This window comes from Apis cerana, linkage group LG12 (assembly GCF_029169275.1).
Source record: "Apis cerana isolate GH-2021 linkage group LG12, AcerK_1.0, whole genome shotgun sequence".
NCBI classification, from domain to species: Eukaryota; Metazoa; Arthropoda; class Insecta; order Hymenoptera; family Apidae; genus Apis; species Apis cerana.
In genome coordinates this window covers 11,060,483-11,078,606 of record NC_083863.1, presented here as the reverse complement: position 1 = coordinate 11,078,606, position 18,124 = coordinate 11,060,483, and the positions used below count along the sequence as shown (strand labels likewise).

Below are 18,124 nucleotides of genomic sequence, written 5' to 3'. Positions count from 1 at the left end.
ATTAATACGTTATCGCGCGAAAATGATTGAAATTTCTAACGTGTTGTTATTGTTACAGCAAGATCCAATGTCTCATAGGATCATCGAGAAACGAAGAAGAGATCGTATGAATAATTGTTTGGCCGATTTGAGCAGACTGATACCGGCCGAATATTTGAAGAAGGGTCGGGGAAGAGTGGAGAAGACAGAAATTATCGAAATGGCTATTCGGCATATGAAGCATCTTCAAGGTCTTCGACAAGGTATCGATCAAAGTACAATAAAATAACGCATTAGAAGTATGGATAAAAATTTATAAAAAAATTGCAGAATCGAAGCATCCTGCCGTGACGTCGGTACACGCGATGCATCCCGAGGACAGCGTGGATAGCGTCTCGCATTCGACTGTCGCCTCTACCGCGGCGGAACACTACAGGCTGGGTTTCCAAGAGTGTTTAAGCGAAACCATGCATTTTCTCGTCGAGGTCGAGGGTTTTTTCGCCAGGGATTCTTTGTGCGTCCAACTGATCAATCATCTGCAACAACATTGCGAAAAAATCTTAGCCACTAGTGAGTCGGAATCGTTGAAAGATAATAAGAATCGATGCAGTTTTCGAGAAAAGAAGAGAGAGAAGGGATAACGATTTGGCGATAATTTAGGATAATGGATGATTGCAGGTGACAGGCTCGGGTTCCCTCATCCCGAGATGCCTACGACGAACGGCGTCGCGAACGGTAGCGGTTATCCTCATACCAGCATTCCCACGATATGTCAGCCGAATGGTCATTCGGATCACGGCTCGAGTTCAGGCGTGAGTTCGTTCGGTGATCCGGAGCGTCCTTTGCGACCAACGATCGCGATCCCACCACCGGCGATCGTGAGCGACGATAGCAATCACAGCACGCATTCGCACAGCACGCCGCCAACCACCGCCTGCAAACCTTCCAACTACAAGTTTAAGAGCTCTATCAAGCAAAGGTTTTCCGCGGAGAGGATAAAATCCAGCCCACCACCTACCACCAGCATGGAGAAGCCATCCTCCTCTCACGGTGTGCCGATCTTTGCTCTGCACGATGCTGGCTCTTACTACGTCCCGTTAACCGTCGAAGCTTCTCTGTTAAGGCCTCATCTGAATTTCATGTGGGATACCGGTCCAGACACGGTGCTTCATCCGGTCACGATATCGGTCAATTTCAACCATTCGAATCCGCCGGCATGGTCGCATCACCATAGTCCCACGCACCAACCACAGACATAAACCACAGACAATGGCCAGGACCCGATCTTATGTCTCTCTCGTTCGTTCGTTCCAACCGTCGATACGTGCGATATATACTTTTTTTGCATCGTACGCCGCTCATGTTCGAGATTCAAGTTTTCGAAGAGGACGATGGTGTCGCTCTCGGTGGTGAGAACGAGCGACGACGCGCAAATCTATCGTTATGTTCGTTGTTCCGGGTAATGATCGGTAATAATCATCGAATCGTCGAACGATTCGTATCGAGGTTTGTTGCGTTCGATCGACTCTTCGTAAACGTGAGGAAACGATCGTCGCATCGTGATCCCGATTATCATCTTTTTCTTTCCGGTTCTCTAGCTATTAAATAATATCCGAGGAACGTTGGTATAGCGTGTTTACCGTTTTACGAAAAAAAAAAAAAAACGAAGGTCGATGAGGATCATTTTTCCTTTTTTTCGTATATATATATATATATTTACCGAGGCTGTGGGTTGTCTTAGCATTTACGAGATATTGAGAGAAAGTGCGATATAGAAGAAGTATCGTTGATAGAGATAGAGTATTAGGGCTTGATCGAAGCCCCGGGTTGCTTTAGCTTCGGTATGTTTTTTTTCCCCTCCCCTCTTTCGTCGATGTCGTCGCAATCGAAACCCGTTTTTCTTTCCCTCTCTCTCTCTCTCTCTCATTTTCTTTCCCTTCTTCTCTCCTTTTCTCATCTCAACCTCTGTTTCCTTCTATCCTCTTTCATCCTCTGTTTCGTTCTTTCCTTCGCTTTATTATTTTATTTCTTTTTATTTTTCGGCTGGGCAAATGTGTCGCGCGATGAATCGAAAATCTCAAGTTTGTGTATGATTAACAGTGGACGACGAAAGTTTCGTCGATGCAAACGATTTTGCCGAATCTATCGTATCGTGTAAAAAAATATCAATTTTCCGCACGAGTGTCGGAAGCCTGGATCGTCCGCAACACGTTCGATCGGCCGACGAAATTCCGTTTTTTGAAGCTAGCCGACAAAAAGTGCCTACAATATTATTGAGTTACAAATTCCATTTACGTGATCGTTCCACGTGTGTGGAAGAAGAAAGTGATTTTCCTTTTCCGCGGATAATTTTGTGTCACGTTGTGATCGCGAAAGAAGATCGAGTTTGTTCGGCGTCCTGAAAAACGGGCCTCGACAATTAAAGACTGATCAAGACCTGCATTACACTAAATTCTTATAAGATCATTGCATTAAATATATATATATATTTATACATACTACGTCTAGTTGTAACGTTAACGAAGAATTTATGCGGAATAAATTATATTTACCATACTCCTCTATCCCTTTTATCTTATCCGTCAGAAAAATTATCCTCCTCTTACGAATTTATCATTGCTCGGATAAATGGATCGAATTTATTAATTGTTTCGATCCTGTTTAAGAACGTAGAAAGAAATCAGAGGTGAGATGATGTTTTCCCATTTCTTATTATCGTTATCATCGGAGAAACGTAGAAAATGAGAAATTTCAATTTTACGAGATACGAACGATTCAACATTTAGCTGAAGCAATTTTCGACGAGATTGAAATACGGAAATATAACATCGATCTTTGTACAAGGATGATTTCAGGAATTGGAGGAAATAAAGAAACAATGCGATTAAAATTTTTTTTTTATTACATCAACATAATACTGGCTAAGGGTCAAAACAATAGTAGAACGCGTCTATTAGGGGTACCGAGATTAACACAGGCAACTCGGAATGGAAACTCGCTCTCGAGACCAAGGAATCGAAATCGATCGAACCGATCTCCTCGATCGGGAGTAAGTTTCCCTCGAACCGCTAAAGGGATTGGGAGCACAGTCTAATGTTCCCTAACTAGAGATAAATACATTTCTTATACAAGTAATAAAATTATTCGCAGCGAGGCAACCAAGTCTTGGAACAAATCAGCCTTTAATGAATCCTTCGAAAAGAAATCGATTAAAAAGTCAGGGATGCGAGGCAGCAGCGGGGGCAACCAATTGCATGTGTCCAATTCTGAATCGCATTAGGTTCTTTGTGCCGGGTTTCTGATTGGTTAGGTATATGAGAGTGTATGTATGTATGCATATATGTATATGCGCGCGCGCGCGCATGTGTATGTGTACACACATGGGATGCATATACGCGTATTACGCATTCTCTTCGCGTTTTCCTCGTAAAAACCGAGAAGAAAGCGTGGACAAGAGCGTTATCGAGTCGCGGTGCGAGAACGGAATTTCTGCTGATCTCGTGACCGGCCGCTGCCTCGTGTTTCGTTTCGCGCAATAAGCTGTGATAATCACACGACGTCATCCCGTCTGTGGTCAACTGTTGGTAGTATATAATGTTGTTGTTGTTGTTGTTGATACATTTAATTGAAAAACCTAACTACACAGAGTTCAAGGGAACTGAGTATTACGTTTTCTTTTTTTTTTTTTCTTTTTTACTTTATATACGTTTATCATCTTTAAATGGTTGTTTACCTGTAATTGGACACATATTCGTCAATGTAAAGAATTAAGTAAAAACGTAAGAATCCACCTAGCATATGTGGGGTGTGCGCGGGGCATGGGTGAACTGAATGTGCAAATTCGGATAGATGCGCGGATTCAATACTACCGGATAATGTAACGGGGGTAAGCACAACATCTTTTCATTTTTTGTATTATTATTATTAGTCGAGTATGAGTTGAATGGAGCAGCCGCGGCACACTGCATCCTATCCAAGGACCTCCTCGCGGAGGAGACACTCGTCGGGCACCAGCCGGCGGACTGCGAGCTTCCGAGGAAGCTTGATGGTTACTTTTTCTTCTGGGCTTTCTCCGCGGCCTTTGTGACCTTGCCCTGGGTATCTTTAAAGGTGACACTCTATGAAACATAAGAAAGTTTAACCGTTAATATTTCTTCCAAAATTTTTGCGTTACAATTACGTGCGTCTTATATCATCGATATATCACGATATATTATGTTTCAAACGTTTATCTCATATCCAAAACTGCCCAAATTATCGGTGACATCGTTAAATACAGCGTATTCATTCCTTCGAATTGATAAATTGCACGCTCTATCTATTTTTTTTATCACAATTGCGTTATCATTTATTTACGTTATCCAAATATTTCACGTTATCCGACCAGGGTTGAACCTCATTCTTTTTTTTATATCCTGATGGAGTATTCTTTATTAAATTACGCAATATTTGAAAAAAAATAATTCATCTTTTAAATTTTAATCCTGCTAAAATTTCTTTGCTATACGGTTAACTTTCTTCGAAATTCAAAAATATATCAAAACTATTTTGAAAATTTATTTTTTATTTTTTGTATAGAAATAATTATTAATCCCATTGGAAATGTATTATTATAGATTGTACTTTTTTTTTCTTTTACGACAAATTGAAAAAATATTTTTGTATCACGGAAATAAAGTTCTGATGGTTTATTATATCCGAAATTAGATTGCATGACAAGAGCGAAGAGATGTCAGAGGCCTGGAATAAAACGAGAAAAGTCATTATACTTTTGTCATATTGCCATGACATTTGAGTCATCGAAAATTACTAAATATCAAAGGTGAATATCGCGTTATGACCTGTATCGATTTATCTTTCCAATTTTTTCAAATTAATTATCACGAATCGGTGAACTTTCAACATTTTAAAAGTCTTCAGCGAATATTTTAAACACGATCGAAAGATCTTTTATAAAAAAATGGAGAAATATCATGTTTATATCGATTTTGATTCATCGATGCGTGATTACGTCGAAGTTAAAGAAAAAAGATGAATACGCGAAGAGAACCGTACCTTAATGACGCCCACAGCGACAGTCTGACGCATGTCGCGAACCGCGAAGCGACCAAGCGGAGGGAATTCTTGGAAAGCTTCGACGCACATCGGTTTAGTAGGTTGCAACATTACGATCGCGGCATCTCCGCTCTTGATGCTCTTCGGATTCTCCTCGGTGGTCTTTCCGGTACGACGGTCGCATTTCTCCTTGATCTCCGCAAATTTGCAAGCGATATGAGCGGTGTGACAATCGAGCACCGGTGTGTAACCGTTGCTGATCTGTCCAGGATGATTGAGGACGATCACTTGCGCCGTGAAATCGGCTGCCCCCCGTGGCGGTTGATTTTTCGAATCTCCCGCCACGTAACCACGCCTCAACTCTTTCACAGAAATGTTCTTCACGTTGAACCCAACGTTGTCCCCGGGTAACGCCTCCGTTAATGCCTCGTGATGCATCTCGACCGATTTCACTTCGGTGGTGAGCGCTGCTGGAGCGAATGTTACCAGCATACCTGTGTCCAAGATTCAACATTAATGCGCGATTCGATAGCAAACTTCAACTAAGAAAAACTAAGAAATTTCTTCGAGTATTTTGAAGGGAAATATGCGCGACGAATAATTAAAATTTCATGAATTTTCACAAATAACGATCCAAGAAACGAAAGATTCTTCGATTCTCTGAGCTCACACGCTTAACATCGTTCTTAATATCGATCCATACCTGGTTTCAAAATACCGGTCTCCACCCGACCGACCGGTACAGTACCGATACCACCGATCTTATAAACGTCCTGAAGCGGTAAACGAAGAGCCTTATCGGTAGGTCTGGACGGCGGTAATATAGCGTCAAGGGCTTCGATCAGGGTCTTTCCATCAGCGTTACCATCTTTGCGCTCCACTTTCCATCCCTTGTACCACGGTGTCTTTGGCGAGGGCTCCAACATGTTATCGCCATGCCATCCGGAGATCGGTACAAACGCAACCGAAGCTGTATTATAACCGATCTTTTTTATGTACGATGACACCTCTTTCTTAATTTCTTCGAAACGAGCCTCCGAATACGGGGGATCGGTCATGTCCATCTTGTTCACTCCAACGATCAACTGCTTAACCCCAAGCGTGAACGCTAGCAAAGCGTGTTCGCGCGTCTGTCCGTTCTTCGAGATACCAGCTTCGAATTCACCTATACCAGCCGCGACTATTAACACGGCACAATCGGCTTGACTCGTCCCGGTGATCATATTTTTGATGAAATCGCGATGTCCAGGCGCGTCGATGATCGTCACGTAATATTTCGCAGTCTCGAACTTCCACAGGGCGATATCGATCGTGATACCACGCTCGCGTTCAGCCTTTAGCTTGTCCAATACCCAGGCGTACTTGAACGAGCCCTTGCCCATTTCTTGAGCCTCCTTCTCGAACTTTTCGATGGTACGCTTGTCGATGCCACCGCATTTGTAAATCAGATGACCGGTAGTCGTCGACTTGCCCGAATCAACGTGACCGATCACCACGATGTTTATATGAATCTTCTCCTTACCCATGTCGACGCTCTAGCTACCTGCAAAATTTACCACCTACGTGAATACAAGGTTTTCGCTATCGATTTCTGGCTCGCTTCGCTGGAAACGAGATTAGGCATCGCGCGCGATATTCTTCTTACAATGTTAATATTTTTGATTATGAAAGAGAAAGAGGGAAAGGGGGAGGGGAGGGGGAAAGAGAAAAAAAAATCCGTATAAAAATAATTTTTTTTTTTTTTTTTTACACCTTTATTCTAAACTTTTAAGATTTTTACTCTCGATTACAACTTTCTTTTGACACGATATAAATAAGCTCGACCAAAGATAGAGGCCAGATGCACAATATATGTTCTAATCGATAATTCGTTTTAAATTAACTTTATACCGATTCTTTCGAAATTTGAAATTCTAACGTGATCATTATTTTTACACTGATTTCACATACTGAATATCATTTTTTAAATAATACGTACATATCATCATTGATTCATTTTATGTAGCCAATTTTTATGACTGAACACGAACCAAAAGCGACAAGCGAGAAATCACTGGATTCACCGAATTAATCCATCTCATATATATCCCTGTTCATTTACGTATAATTGACGGTGTATGTCATTAATGATTGATTGGAATTCGATATCACGGAAATTATTCGTTATTCGCATGGGAATACGTCGAAACATTGATTCGCGACCAACCAACCAACCGTACGGATCACGGCTGATCGTACGCTTGCCCATACTACTGATATATCAGATATTCCAGATGGTCGGCAACAGTTTTTTGTTAACAAAGTTTGCGTGATCGTAATTCTCAATTCTGTGTTTCATTTTGCCACACGATAGAAATATTATATCTTAAAATTAAATCGCTATAACATTTATGCAAATAATATTAAACAATTGAACGTGACAAACGATTAATACATATCTCTATTGAAAATTTAAAAAATTGAATTCGACAATAAGAATATATAAAGTGTTATATAAAATTTGTCATTTAATACAGTCTATTAAAAGATTGTTTTCTATAATAATTTATTATCTTTTTATAAATGTAATAGTAATGTACAATACGATAAACTCGAAATTACAGTCTTTTATTTTTTCAGTTCATGATTTTAGTGTCACGAGAAATATTATTTATATTCATTGAAAAAAGTACTCAAATATCAGTTACGTAACAAACGTTTCCTGCGTTGACACGTTTATGTGTACGCTTCACACAGTGACAAGGAGCTGTATCGATTGCTCGAATTCAACGAATCATGTAGCTATTTAGAATAATTTGCGTTCAATGAACGTATGAAATTAAACTCGTAAAACATTCATTATGATTTGAAATTTATCAAATTGAAAATTTATTTAGATGATATCTGAGAAGGTTGGATAAATTAAATATATCTAATAATAATTTAGATAATGAAATGCATAAGAAAAAAAATATCGAAAAGATTATAATTATAATTATATGAAACAAATTCTATAAAAAAATTTCGATTCGATCGTTAAATTTTTAAATTACACGAAAATTTGAAATTAGATATAATTTTTTCTAAAACTTATTATACGAGATGCTTCATTTCGTATTACATTCGGAAAAAAATTACTTTGACTTTATCCTATCCTCGCTTCGTTGCGTAAAAGACTGTTGATAAAGACTTACAAATTGAATAGCAACCCTTCAAGAACACATTCTTCAAACTATATCTATCTTTCTCCAATGATCAAAACGGAAATTCATTTTTTTCATTAAATTTCAAATATTCACTCTAAGATCCGTTACATTTCGTTAATATTAACATCTTCTATGAAATAATTTGGCAAAATGATCGAATCTTATAATTTTCGTTAAAAATATATTATTAGATACGAATGTTTGATCATTAAAAAAAAAAAACGAATGAAATTGGCATGATCGATGGACTGCGTAACACTTTTCTCCTCAGGGTAAATACTCGATCGTGATGGGCGGTCACGATTACTCGATCGGATTACAATCCGATTCCTCCCGGATTATTGCATTTTAACTTACATCACTTCGTAATTGCTCGATCGAACAGAGTTCGTTGTACGTTATCGACTATCGAAGGAACAATTAATATTTACGTGTCAACGGAGGCTAGCTGGCGAACCGCGAAGGGTATTGATTCGACGAAAGGGCCCCATGCGGGCCACATCGAAAATACCATCGGTACGAGTATGCGCGCTTATTCACTCGAGTACTAACTATAAAAAAAAAAGAAAAAAAAAAAAAAAAAAAAAAAATCAGATTCTCTTTCTGTTTTAATTTTCACTCGACGAAAAATTGATTCTCGCGATTCAATCCTCACTTTCGATCGATGTTATTTCAAATTCTATTATTTATCGTTATCACTTTCTTCTTTTAAATTATTATATTTATTTTTTTCTTCTTTCACATTTCCACTTTTCCCACAAATTTTAGATAGAATAAAACTCGAACGACTCAACGATCCCGCAGAATCACGCTAATGAAGCGCACACGTTCGATAGCGTGCAACGATTCGCATACGCCGGCCTCTTCTAATAATAGTCGGAGCGACCGAGCGAAGCAGCCATTTCGCGACCAACAATTTCAAGCTCGCGATTCTTGCATCGTCTATCGAACTACTTCAAACATTCGAGAATTTCTCGAAAGAATTACACGATTCATCGATTCCAATTTCCCGATCGTAGAATACGTAGATCGTATACACGTTTCGCGACATTTCGACACGCAACTCGTATGATGCAACTGCTGTTGTTCGGGGGTAAAGAGGTTAAGACGAGATGAAATAGCCGGTCCACTGTTAAAACGAATTCTTATACGCTTACCTATTTCCCAACAGGATTTCGAAAACTTGAACACAAAGTAAAAAGATTAGTGATGATTCGATCTCGTCTTGTGAACACGAATCAAACTAGTGCAATATCGTCGCGCAACGATCGCCTTCGACCGCTCGCGTAATGGCCGCGGTAACCAACTAGTGGCGCACTTCTCGCCAAGTCCCCGGTCCTCGCCTACTGCTACTCTACTCAACCGACCATTTCTTTCTACCAATATCCTTGGTTATAAAATCATGTACACGGAACGAATCAACTGGAAAAATATCGAATTGATTGATTACTGGTGAAATAACGCGAAATATATGCACAGGGCGGATTTGCACCGAATCAATATGTCGGCAAGCGGCCGGCTCTGATTAACTTCCGCGTTGCTCTCTTATAGGATATTCTACTTCAGGTTCAAGATGAATCTTTAATGCGTCGCATTATCTTGTAAAATCGTTTCGACCGAAGTTGAAATGGTATGATTTTACTTACCGGTATCGACGGGATGGAGAGGCTGGAAAATCCGCGTGGTATCGCACGTATTTCCGTGGTCGCTTCTAGCCACTAGGACGGGACACGGTGACAGAGAGAGTTGCGAAGGGAGAGAAGGAGAAAGGGCGAGAGGAGAGCGAGAGGAGGAAGCTGGGGTGAAATCGCAGTGTCATCTGCTGGCGTAGCCTCTGGCCAAGGGTGAAAAGCGCATGTGCTATCGGGATAGACGATGGTGGTCCGCAAACCCGATTGGACGGGCCAGTCTCGACCGTCTATTTTTCCCCAAACCTACCGTAGCGTTGCACGGTCTTGACCGATGATGCATCCGTGAGAATGTAGATTTCTGAACAGTCGGATGAAACCTCGGTCGGTGTATTACGACCAAGCGGCCGAGCGTATGCTTGCGACCTCTCGCGACGGATGCAATCTTCTATTGGGTTGACGAACGCGTATATTTGCTCGAACGATTGTTCAAGACGTTGACCCTCTTTCTACAATTTTTTCTCGATGGTGTCAGATATCGTTTCATAATCACTGTGTATCTTGCTTCGAATTTTTATTTCGTTTATTATTCTCGTTTTATTTTAATATTTTCTTATTTTTATTTGTTTTTTCTTAATGTAATATATTTGTTACTTTGAAAAATTATTAATTTTTTATTTTCTATTTAATATATATATATATATGTATATATCTTTTCATTTTAACCTAATTTTCATCAAATATATCATTAATTTTTTATTTGACAATTACCTATAGATTTTGAAGAATGTTTTCTCGATCATCCTTTAGATTAATTCCTGATCTAACGAATAATTATTCGAAGATTATACAATGATTTTTGTTGCGTATATTATCGTCGAATAATAAATTATATTATTCAATTTGTGCAGTTTCAATTTTGTTGATGTTCGTTTGATAATGCAAGATGTGAATTGGATCAAGTAAAATGAAGAAAGTATGATTTTTTTATTCTTACTATTTAATGGCTGATCATTATGATTATAATTTTTATATTTATAATAAATTAAGTCGAAAAGAGAAAAGAAAAGGTTATTAAATGATATAATATAAAAAGAATATAAAATGATCTAATATAAAAAGAATGACGAAGATATAATATCATATAGTTCGATCTCTAACAAAGTTCAATTTCAAAATTCTGACAAAAGTAACGTACTTTTATGATATATCCGCGCTCTAAACTATTCTATGTACAAATTTTTTTCAGAAAACATATTTTTAGTAATCTTTGATATTCGTGGCTACGTGATTTCATTCATTAGCCATTATTTGATACTTTTACTAATTTCAGCATCATAATTTGATGTAATATAATTCTCAAAAATAATTTAAAAGCTAAAAAATAAGTATTTTTAGACTTAAAAATCATCATAATATTCTAAATAAGAAAATATAAAAATAATATAAATATAAATATAAAAATTATATAAAATAATATAAATATAAATATAAAAATTATATAAAATAATATAAATATAAATATAAAATATAGAATATAGCTTAGAATATAGAATATAACACTGGAGAATATAGAATTAGAAAATTTAGATGAGGAACAGATGTTTCTAAGTATTCACATTAAGAGATTTTCAAGAAAAAATCGTAAGATTTATAAAATCTTCTCGATTTATGAATTTTTAGAATACCGATATTAATGGTGTAGAAATAAGAAGTAGAGAAATTGAACGGATTTAATTTTGAAGAATTATGATATATTTAATAAATATAATATAATATAATATATATTTAATAATATAATAAATATATAATATTAATATATTAATATTAAATATATTAATATTAATTGATATAATTTTAAAAATTTTATTATTATTTTATTATTTTCAAATAATGTTATTTTCTTTCGCAAATATTCAATTTTCAAATATAAACACATGATGGAATTAATTCTAATAAATTTTTAAATCTATGAAAAATCATCTATCTTATCGCGATAAAACTATTTCGTACAATCAACTTTATCAACGAGTTTCTAACTTGCCTACGATGGATATAACTTGTTGAAAATCATTTGCATCATCAACACGGAATCGAATCGATCTTAAAAGTTGACGCAAGCGCCAAAGGGGGTGGCATACGCCGCGCCCCTGCTTCGAGACTGGTAAATTTCACCAAAACAAACCAGTGAGCATGGATGCTAGGAACGAGTAGCTGTTAGAGATTCATCGTTCTTCTCTTTCCCTTTACATCATTCATCGATAGCGATTTAGTCAACATGAGTCCTGGACTTGGACACGATCCTCTTCCCTCGTATAATATCACCGCATTAGGTAAAATTTAACGCTATATTTGTTTTCCTCGTATGTAATTTCTATAATTTGTGATTATTAAAGTATACAAGTTTTTTAAAATACAATTTTGTTTTTTTTTGTACTATTTTTAGGTAACACGGCATTGTGTTTGTGGCAACAACCGCAGCATATATTATTTCAATTGGCGAATTTTTGTTTTGCGTTGTCATATTCGGCGCCCTCCTCTAGAAAAGGGATATTATTCATGCATTCTGTTTTAATAATAGGTAAATTGATTTATTATTCTTTCAACGACTAGTGATTTTACAGGTATTTAGAATTTAAATTAAATAACATTTCATTTTTCGAAATTCATTTGTTTCAGGTTTTATGTTATTATCTGGTTGGGCATGGCACGTGATTTGCGCACCGGATATTTTCTCTTGGAATTTTAGTTTCTTGGTGCTAAATATCGGTCAGTTGGTTTATATCGTTTATCAAATGAGACCGGTCCGTTTCGACCCTGAATTAGAGGAAGCGTATCATACGCTTTTCTATCCCTTTAAAGTGAGTACTTTGGAAAGTGAATATACTAAAAAACAATGATTACTCACGCGATTTCTTAATCTTTCGCGTGTCTGTAGATTATTATCGAATATTCTTAACATAAAATTGTTATTTTCCTGTTATTTAAATTTAAATATGACAAAAGTTTTTAAATATTATTCTGCTAATAAAATAATATTTATGATGTACATTTGTGATGGGAGAACATCGTAAACATTGATTGTATAAAATGAAATTTCAAAGGAAAGAAAGTATATAAGGAATCATTGCATCATTCAATAATTATAAATAAAAGTTGGCTCATGTTTCTTTTAAAAATAGGTATCTCGGCTGCAATTTAAAAGATTGGTATCTCCAGAATTTGCATCGATAATGTCTTTGCACGCTGGTGAAGCGTACGCAATGCAAAATTTAACGCGTACCGACAGATTGGGATTATTGCTGAGCGGCAAAGTGAATGTTCTTAGTGATTCGAATTTCTTACATCCTATTCTGCCTTGCGAATTTTTAGATTCACCGGAATTCGAAAGTTCTCGAGCATCTGTCGATGACAAATTTAAGGTAAATAAAAAATTGAAAAAAATAGGGTATTATTTGAAATAGTTGTAGTTTAATTGTTTTTAGGTGACGATTGTTGCCGCAAGTTCGTGCAGATATTTATATTGGCAAAGATCTGCATTGGAATATCTTTTAGTAAAGGAGGCATATCTCGCGACAGTTTTAACAACACTGGTTGCCAGAGACATTGCGACAAAATTGTACGCTATGAACAATAAGGTAACAGTAGTTACTAATTACTAATTACTGAAATTATTAATATTTTTTTCATCTATAATCGTACTGAATCAAATACTATCGTCTCGAGAACATCTCGTTCTCAGCCTAATTTTTGGTTAGATTGTTACAGATAAAGGATCACATTTGGATATAAGACTTCCAACGATCAGTGCAGGATTAACGATAAGCAGCGAATATAGAAGTCCAAGAGCATCCAGACAAGCATTGATTCGCAGAAAAGAATCATCTTTGTCTTCCGATAATGGTAATGGTCTTTTTGTATTGAAGAAAGAATTTTTAATTGAAGAAAGGAGAAATAATAATTTGTAAATATATTCTCTGTATATATGTAAATATATTCTCTGTATATATGTAAATATATTCTGATATATATATAAATCTATAATTATCTAAATAATTAAATAATTTTCGCAGGTATTTCTAATTTAAAAGATCGTCCAGCAAATAATCTGTCGAAGAAAGGAGTACCAAATATGGAGCCGCTTCCGGAAATGCCATCTTGTGACGATTTGGCATCCAGTGGTGTAGAAAGTTGGTTAGATTCATCGAGCAAGTATCACAGTTGCGAAATTGTGGACGAAGAATAGCAGGAAGCTTCCTTAACGCCGGACACATTTTACGAAGAAGACAGCGATTAGTGTCCGCGTTAAGGTATTGCATATTGTAAGATGAACACTCTAGTATTTTTAACAAAAATTATACAGAAACAATAATTCGATCTTTATGAAAGAAAAAAACTCTTTTTTAAATTATCCAAAAATTATTCAAAAGTGCTGTTTATTGTGTCTTTCTGATCTGATGAACGATACGAACGAACAAATCAATTAATTTGACAAACGAAATGTTTTTCACTTATAAAATCTTGAAATCTTTTCATAACATGTTCAAAGAAATATCGTTTCATTTGCACAAATATAGCTTGAAACAAATAAATTATATTTTACTTCATATAACGATATACAATTATACTAAGTAGATAAAACTATTTAAAGACGTAGTATGGAAAAAAAAATCATAGATAGCCTAAGTGAATGAACACCAAGTGGAATAAAGATATAATCTCTAATTCGTAAAACGAACGGATCCTATAATGTTTACTCGAACAATAAAAGTGGGTCTACATTTACTGTATATCAAATCATGTGGATGGAAAGTGTTGCCTATTAAAATATAATACGTTAAGATACACCCACCTTAAGACGCATCGAAATCTCAGGTGTAGTGTTCAAAAATGCATTTTTATGAAATTTATGAAATTTAATAAATTGACGTACGTGTTATAATTTCATTTATTTTTAAAATGAATTTTCAAGAAGCGTTTTCACGTAAATTTTTTAAATTTCAAATATATGTAAGTTACAATTTTGAGAAATAATATTAAGATACCGCGAATATGGATGTAACTATCGTGATATTAATTAACAACTTCGTTAATCCATAATGGGTGGCTACACAATTAACATAACGATCAAAACTAACTACAGTTCTACACGTTAATTGCGTTTAAGTGCTTATTATACAATAAGATATTTAAAGATAAATTATTATTATTTAATTATATCGCGCGATAAAGATTGAGAGTTTATAACTGTTCCTTAGATAAATGCACGAATTATTTTATAAACAAAATTTTCTACTAATTAGGAGCTTTCGTAGATCACTGTACAAACCGTTTGTTTTTGTCTATCATTAATGTATGTTGTATAATATGGTGAATATTTTTTATAGGAGATATTTGTTTGCGAAATTCATATACACATATAGCTAGAATTTTATAGCGATTTTAAAGTGTAATTGTACGTATTGCACACACACACATATATATATATATATATATATATATATATATATTATATATGATATTATATATATATATAAAACAGGTGGAAAATGTTGATACAAGTTGTTGCAATTAAGATTAAGCGATTATACATATATACAAGGATAAATGCACGAAGGGCTTCGTATTTTATAATGCACAAATTTATATAGAATGCATAAGTGCAATTGTATACAATTGTATACAATCCTATATAAGAAAGATATTTTATTTATCTTTAATGTATTCTTTTTAAATATTTAAAATTTTCTTTTTCATTGCATTTTATCGTTCGATAAAGAATTTTTTTTTAGGATTTTGTTAAGATTTTTATATTTTCTTTCAAATTCTACGAGATTACTATTGAAGGTACTATTTATTGTGAATTTTTGATTAAAAATATTTACTCAATTTTATAATATCTGCGTGTTTGTAATTTATATGCTAAACTATATAAATAATTAATAAGAGCAGGGTCTGATGTATATATACATTGTTAACTTTGCACACAACGTAGCATCACACTGATGGCAATATGGAGGAACGATCGATATGATCGAGATAGTTTGTAGTATTTAAATACGTGTTTTGTACAAATTTTAATTACTGTTTTCTTGTTGTCAATGAATACAATGAATGAGAACGAAAATTTGTAATGGTTATTTATCGTCATTGATCATTCATCCGTCAATCTTTTGTTCTTAATTAAAAAAATGTACGTAGTTAATCTGAAAAAAAATAATTGCATCGAAATTAAGTTTTTAACTAACACGATTAGTAAAAATTATCTATTTCACTTTTACAATGTTTTTTTTAATGTTTCTATAAGAAATAGAATTTCTAAAAGTCATCGTCACGTTCATTAATTACTAGATAATATAACAATGAGAAATATTTATTATTTTATTGGATCATAATATTTTATTTAATAATTTTTATTCTATATTATAGCTACTTTATATATATTGATTTTTTTATATTTCCAAATGCAATAAATTGCAACATACATACATTCTTCGGCCGAATCGAATAAAAACAAGTGAAAATAACAAATTATTATCATTTGTTTACAAAAATTTATTCACTTGGAGAAGATTAAATAGATTGACAAAAATGATGATAGGTAATTAATATTTTCATTATCTTTTCTCTTTATTTTGTCCGATAATGTATCATTATTTAGTTTAACTTTTTAGTTTAATTATTTTTCTAGTTTAACTATTGTTAAAATATCTTGAAATAGCAGAAATAATTGAAACCGATCTCAAGCGGAAGAAAATTTATCTTAGTATACGAAATATATCGGTTGAGCCATCTGTAAATGTACTACCAATGGAATTTATTGAAATAGCTCAATTACAGCATCTTCGATTTTACGAATATCGGCAGAAAATTTGCGGTTCATTGCACATTTTATTATCCATCTGTTGAAACATTTATCAGATATGCAATTTATCTTTCTATTTCTCGATATAATCCTACCAATTTTTAATTATGAATAATGAATTATAACAATATTTCAGATAAATATATTAATTGTGATATATAAAATAATCGATATATCGTATTGATTATAATTTTTTATTAAGATAAAAATATGTTTTATTTGGTACGTTTTCGGATAGAATGGTTATCTAACTAAAAAATGAAATAGAATTTTAAAAGGATTTATATAACAGATCGATTTTATGAAATGAAACAATAAAACTGACAACAAGAATAATTTATTGCTTACAGAATTGATAGTTAAAACTTTGCGTGACAATATTCAATAGATCTTAACCATCAGACCGTAACATTTGGAATGTAAAAAACTTCATTATGCATTGGACCTAACAATAATATTACGAAGTAATCTTTATTTGTCAAATCGTGCAAATGCCATTCTTGATATATTTATTTGTATTTTATATAACGAAGGATTCAATAGAAAATTTTCATAAAATTTTACATTTATTTTCTATATTACAAATTTACAAATTTATAAATTACAAAATTTTTTTACATATTGAATTTTTAAAATCACTACAATTATAAATAATACAATGAAAATATCGATTATGTTATTTAAAAGTGAAATATAATTTTTATAGAATTTCCAACGCTTCCAAATATTTGCCACTGTTTTCCGATTCGCCTCATTTCCAATTCGTTATAAAGTGTAACGATTATGGAAACGCTTCTACAAACGTGTTCTCTAATATCTGTTCTGTAATATCGAACAATCGAAACTTCATAGTTCATGATACGCCGATTTACGTCTTTGCTTCGAAAGAACAGACAGAAACGCATAGCATGCCTCCTATCTTGACAATATCGATAAACGATCGATTTCTATTCGGTTTTCCATGCAAAATCGTACAAATTGTACATTATTTTTATCTCAAAAATAATTGTAATTTCTATTACTGGTTCTATTACTGTTCTATTCTTTCTATTTCAAGAATTTATTAAAATATTTTGAATTTTGACGAGAACGATAGCAATATATCAGAAAAGAATGGCATAAGAGATATAAAAAGTGATGGAAATAATAAGAGATATGAAAACTATGGAATCGAAACAGGAAATAGTATAAGAGATAGAACAACGTTGGAAGCGTACAAGTAAACAATAGGGAAGAAATAGACATGAAATATGCGTTGAGATAATAGAGAAAGCGTGCAACGAAACGATAAATTCATCTCTAACGTGATGTTAAATTTTTCATTCTTTAGAATGAACAAAGAGCTTGATTAAAAATAATTGAAATATTGAATCGTAAAGTTGTATAAACAAGCAAAAAATTTGAAATCTCAT

At 34.3% G+C, this 18,124-nt stretch overlaps 3 protein-coding genes across 8 annotated transcripts in view; 2 read left to right on the top strand and 1 right to left on the bottom strand.

The window, feature by feature from the left end:
* The window catches only part of LOC108003713 (transcription factor cwo), a 33,457-nt gene extending 30,922 nt beyond the window's left edge, over window positions 1–2,535 (top strand). For all 5 annotated transcript variants that reach the window (XM_062082728.1, XM_062082727.1, XM_028669653.2 and 2 more), the window contains 3 exons: window positions 59–242; window positions 310–549; window positions 658–2,535. In XM_062082728.1, coding sequence (XP_061938712.1) covers window positions 59–242; window positions 310–549; window positions 658–1,238 — 1,005 coding nt within the window. In that variant the 3' untranslated portion in view covers window positions 1,239–2,535. The remainder of the gene's footprint in view (window positions 1–58; window positions 243–309; window positions 550–657) is intronic.
* A 328-nt stretch (window positions 2,536–2,863) lies between these two features.
* Window positions 2,864–10,116, bottom strand: LOC108003711 (elongation factor 1-alpha). Of its 2 annotated transcripts, none has more exons than XM_017066153.3 (4): window positions 9,866–10,116; window positions 5,738–6,577; window positions 5,035–5,528; window positions 2,864–4,097 (listed from the first exon to the last, which is right to left on the bottom strand). In XM_017066153.3, exons 2-4 carry the CDS (start codon window positions 6,558–6,560, stop codon window positions 4,029–4,031), a joined length of 1,386 nt encoding a protein of 461 aa, XP_016921642.1. In that variant the 5' UTR covers window positions 6,561–6,577; window positions 9,866–10,116; the 3' UTR covers window positions 2,864–4,028. The 2 variants fall into 2 exon arrangements, with proteins under 2 accessions (XP_016921642.1, XP_016921643.1); XM_017066154.3 differs by lacking the exon at window positions 9,866–10,116 and adding an exon at window positions 9,377–9,722.
* Window positions 10,117–10,264: 148 nt separating this feature from the next.
* On the top strand, window positions 10,265–17,064 carry LOC108003725 (popeye domain-containing protein 3-like). Its single transcript, XM_028669655.2, has 9 exons — window positions 10,265–10,485; window positions 10,759–10,823; window positions 11,959–12,180; window positions 12,294–12,428; window positions 12,527–12,708; window positions 13,030–13,269; window positions 13,333–13,485; window positions 13,606–13,750; window positions 13,921–17,064. Exons 3-9 carry the CDS (start codon window positions 12,126–12,128, stop codon window positions 14,091–14,093), a joined length of 1,083 nt encoding a protein of 360 aa, XP_028525456.2. The 5' UTR covers window positions 10,265–10,485; window positions 10,759–10,823; window positions 11,959–12,125; the 3' UTR covers window positions 14,094–17,064.
* Window positions 17,065–18,124: the final 1,060 nt, after the last annotated feature.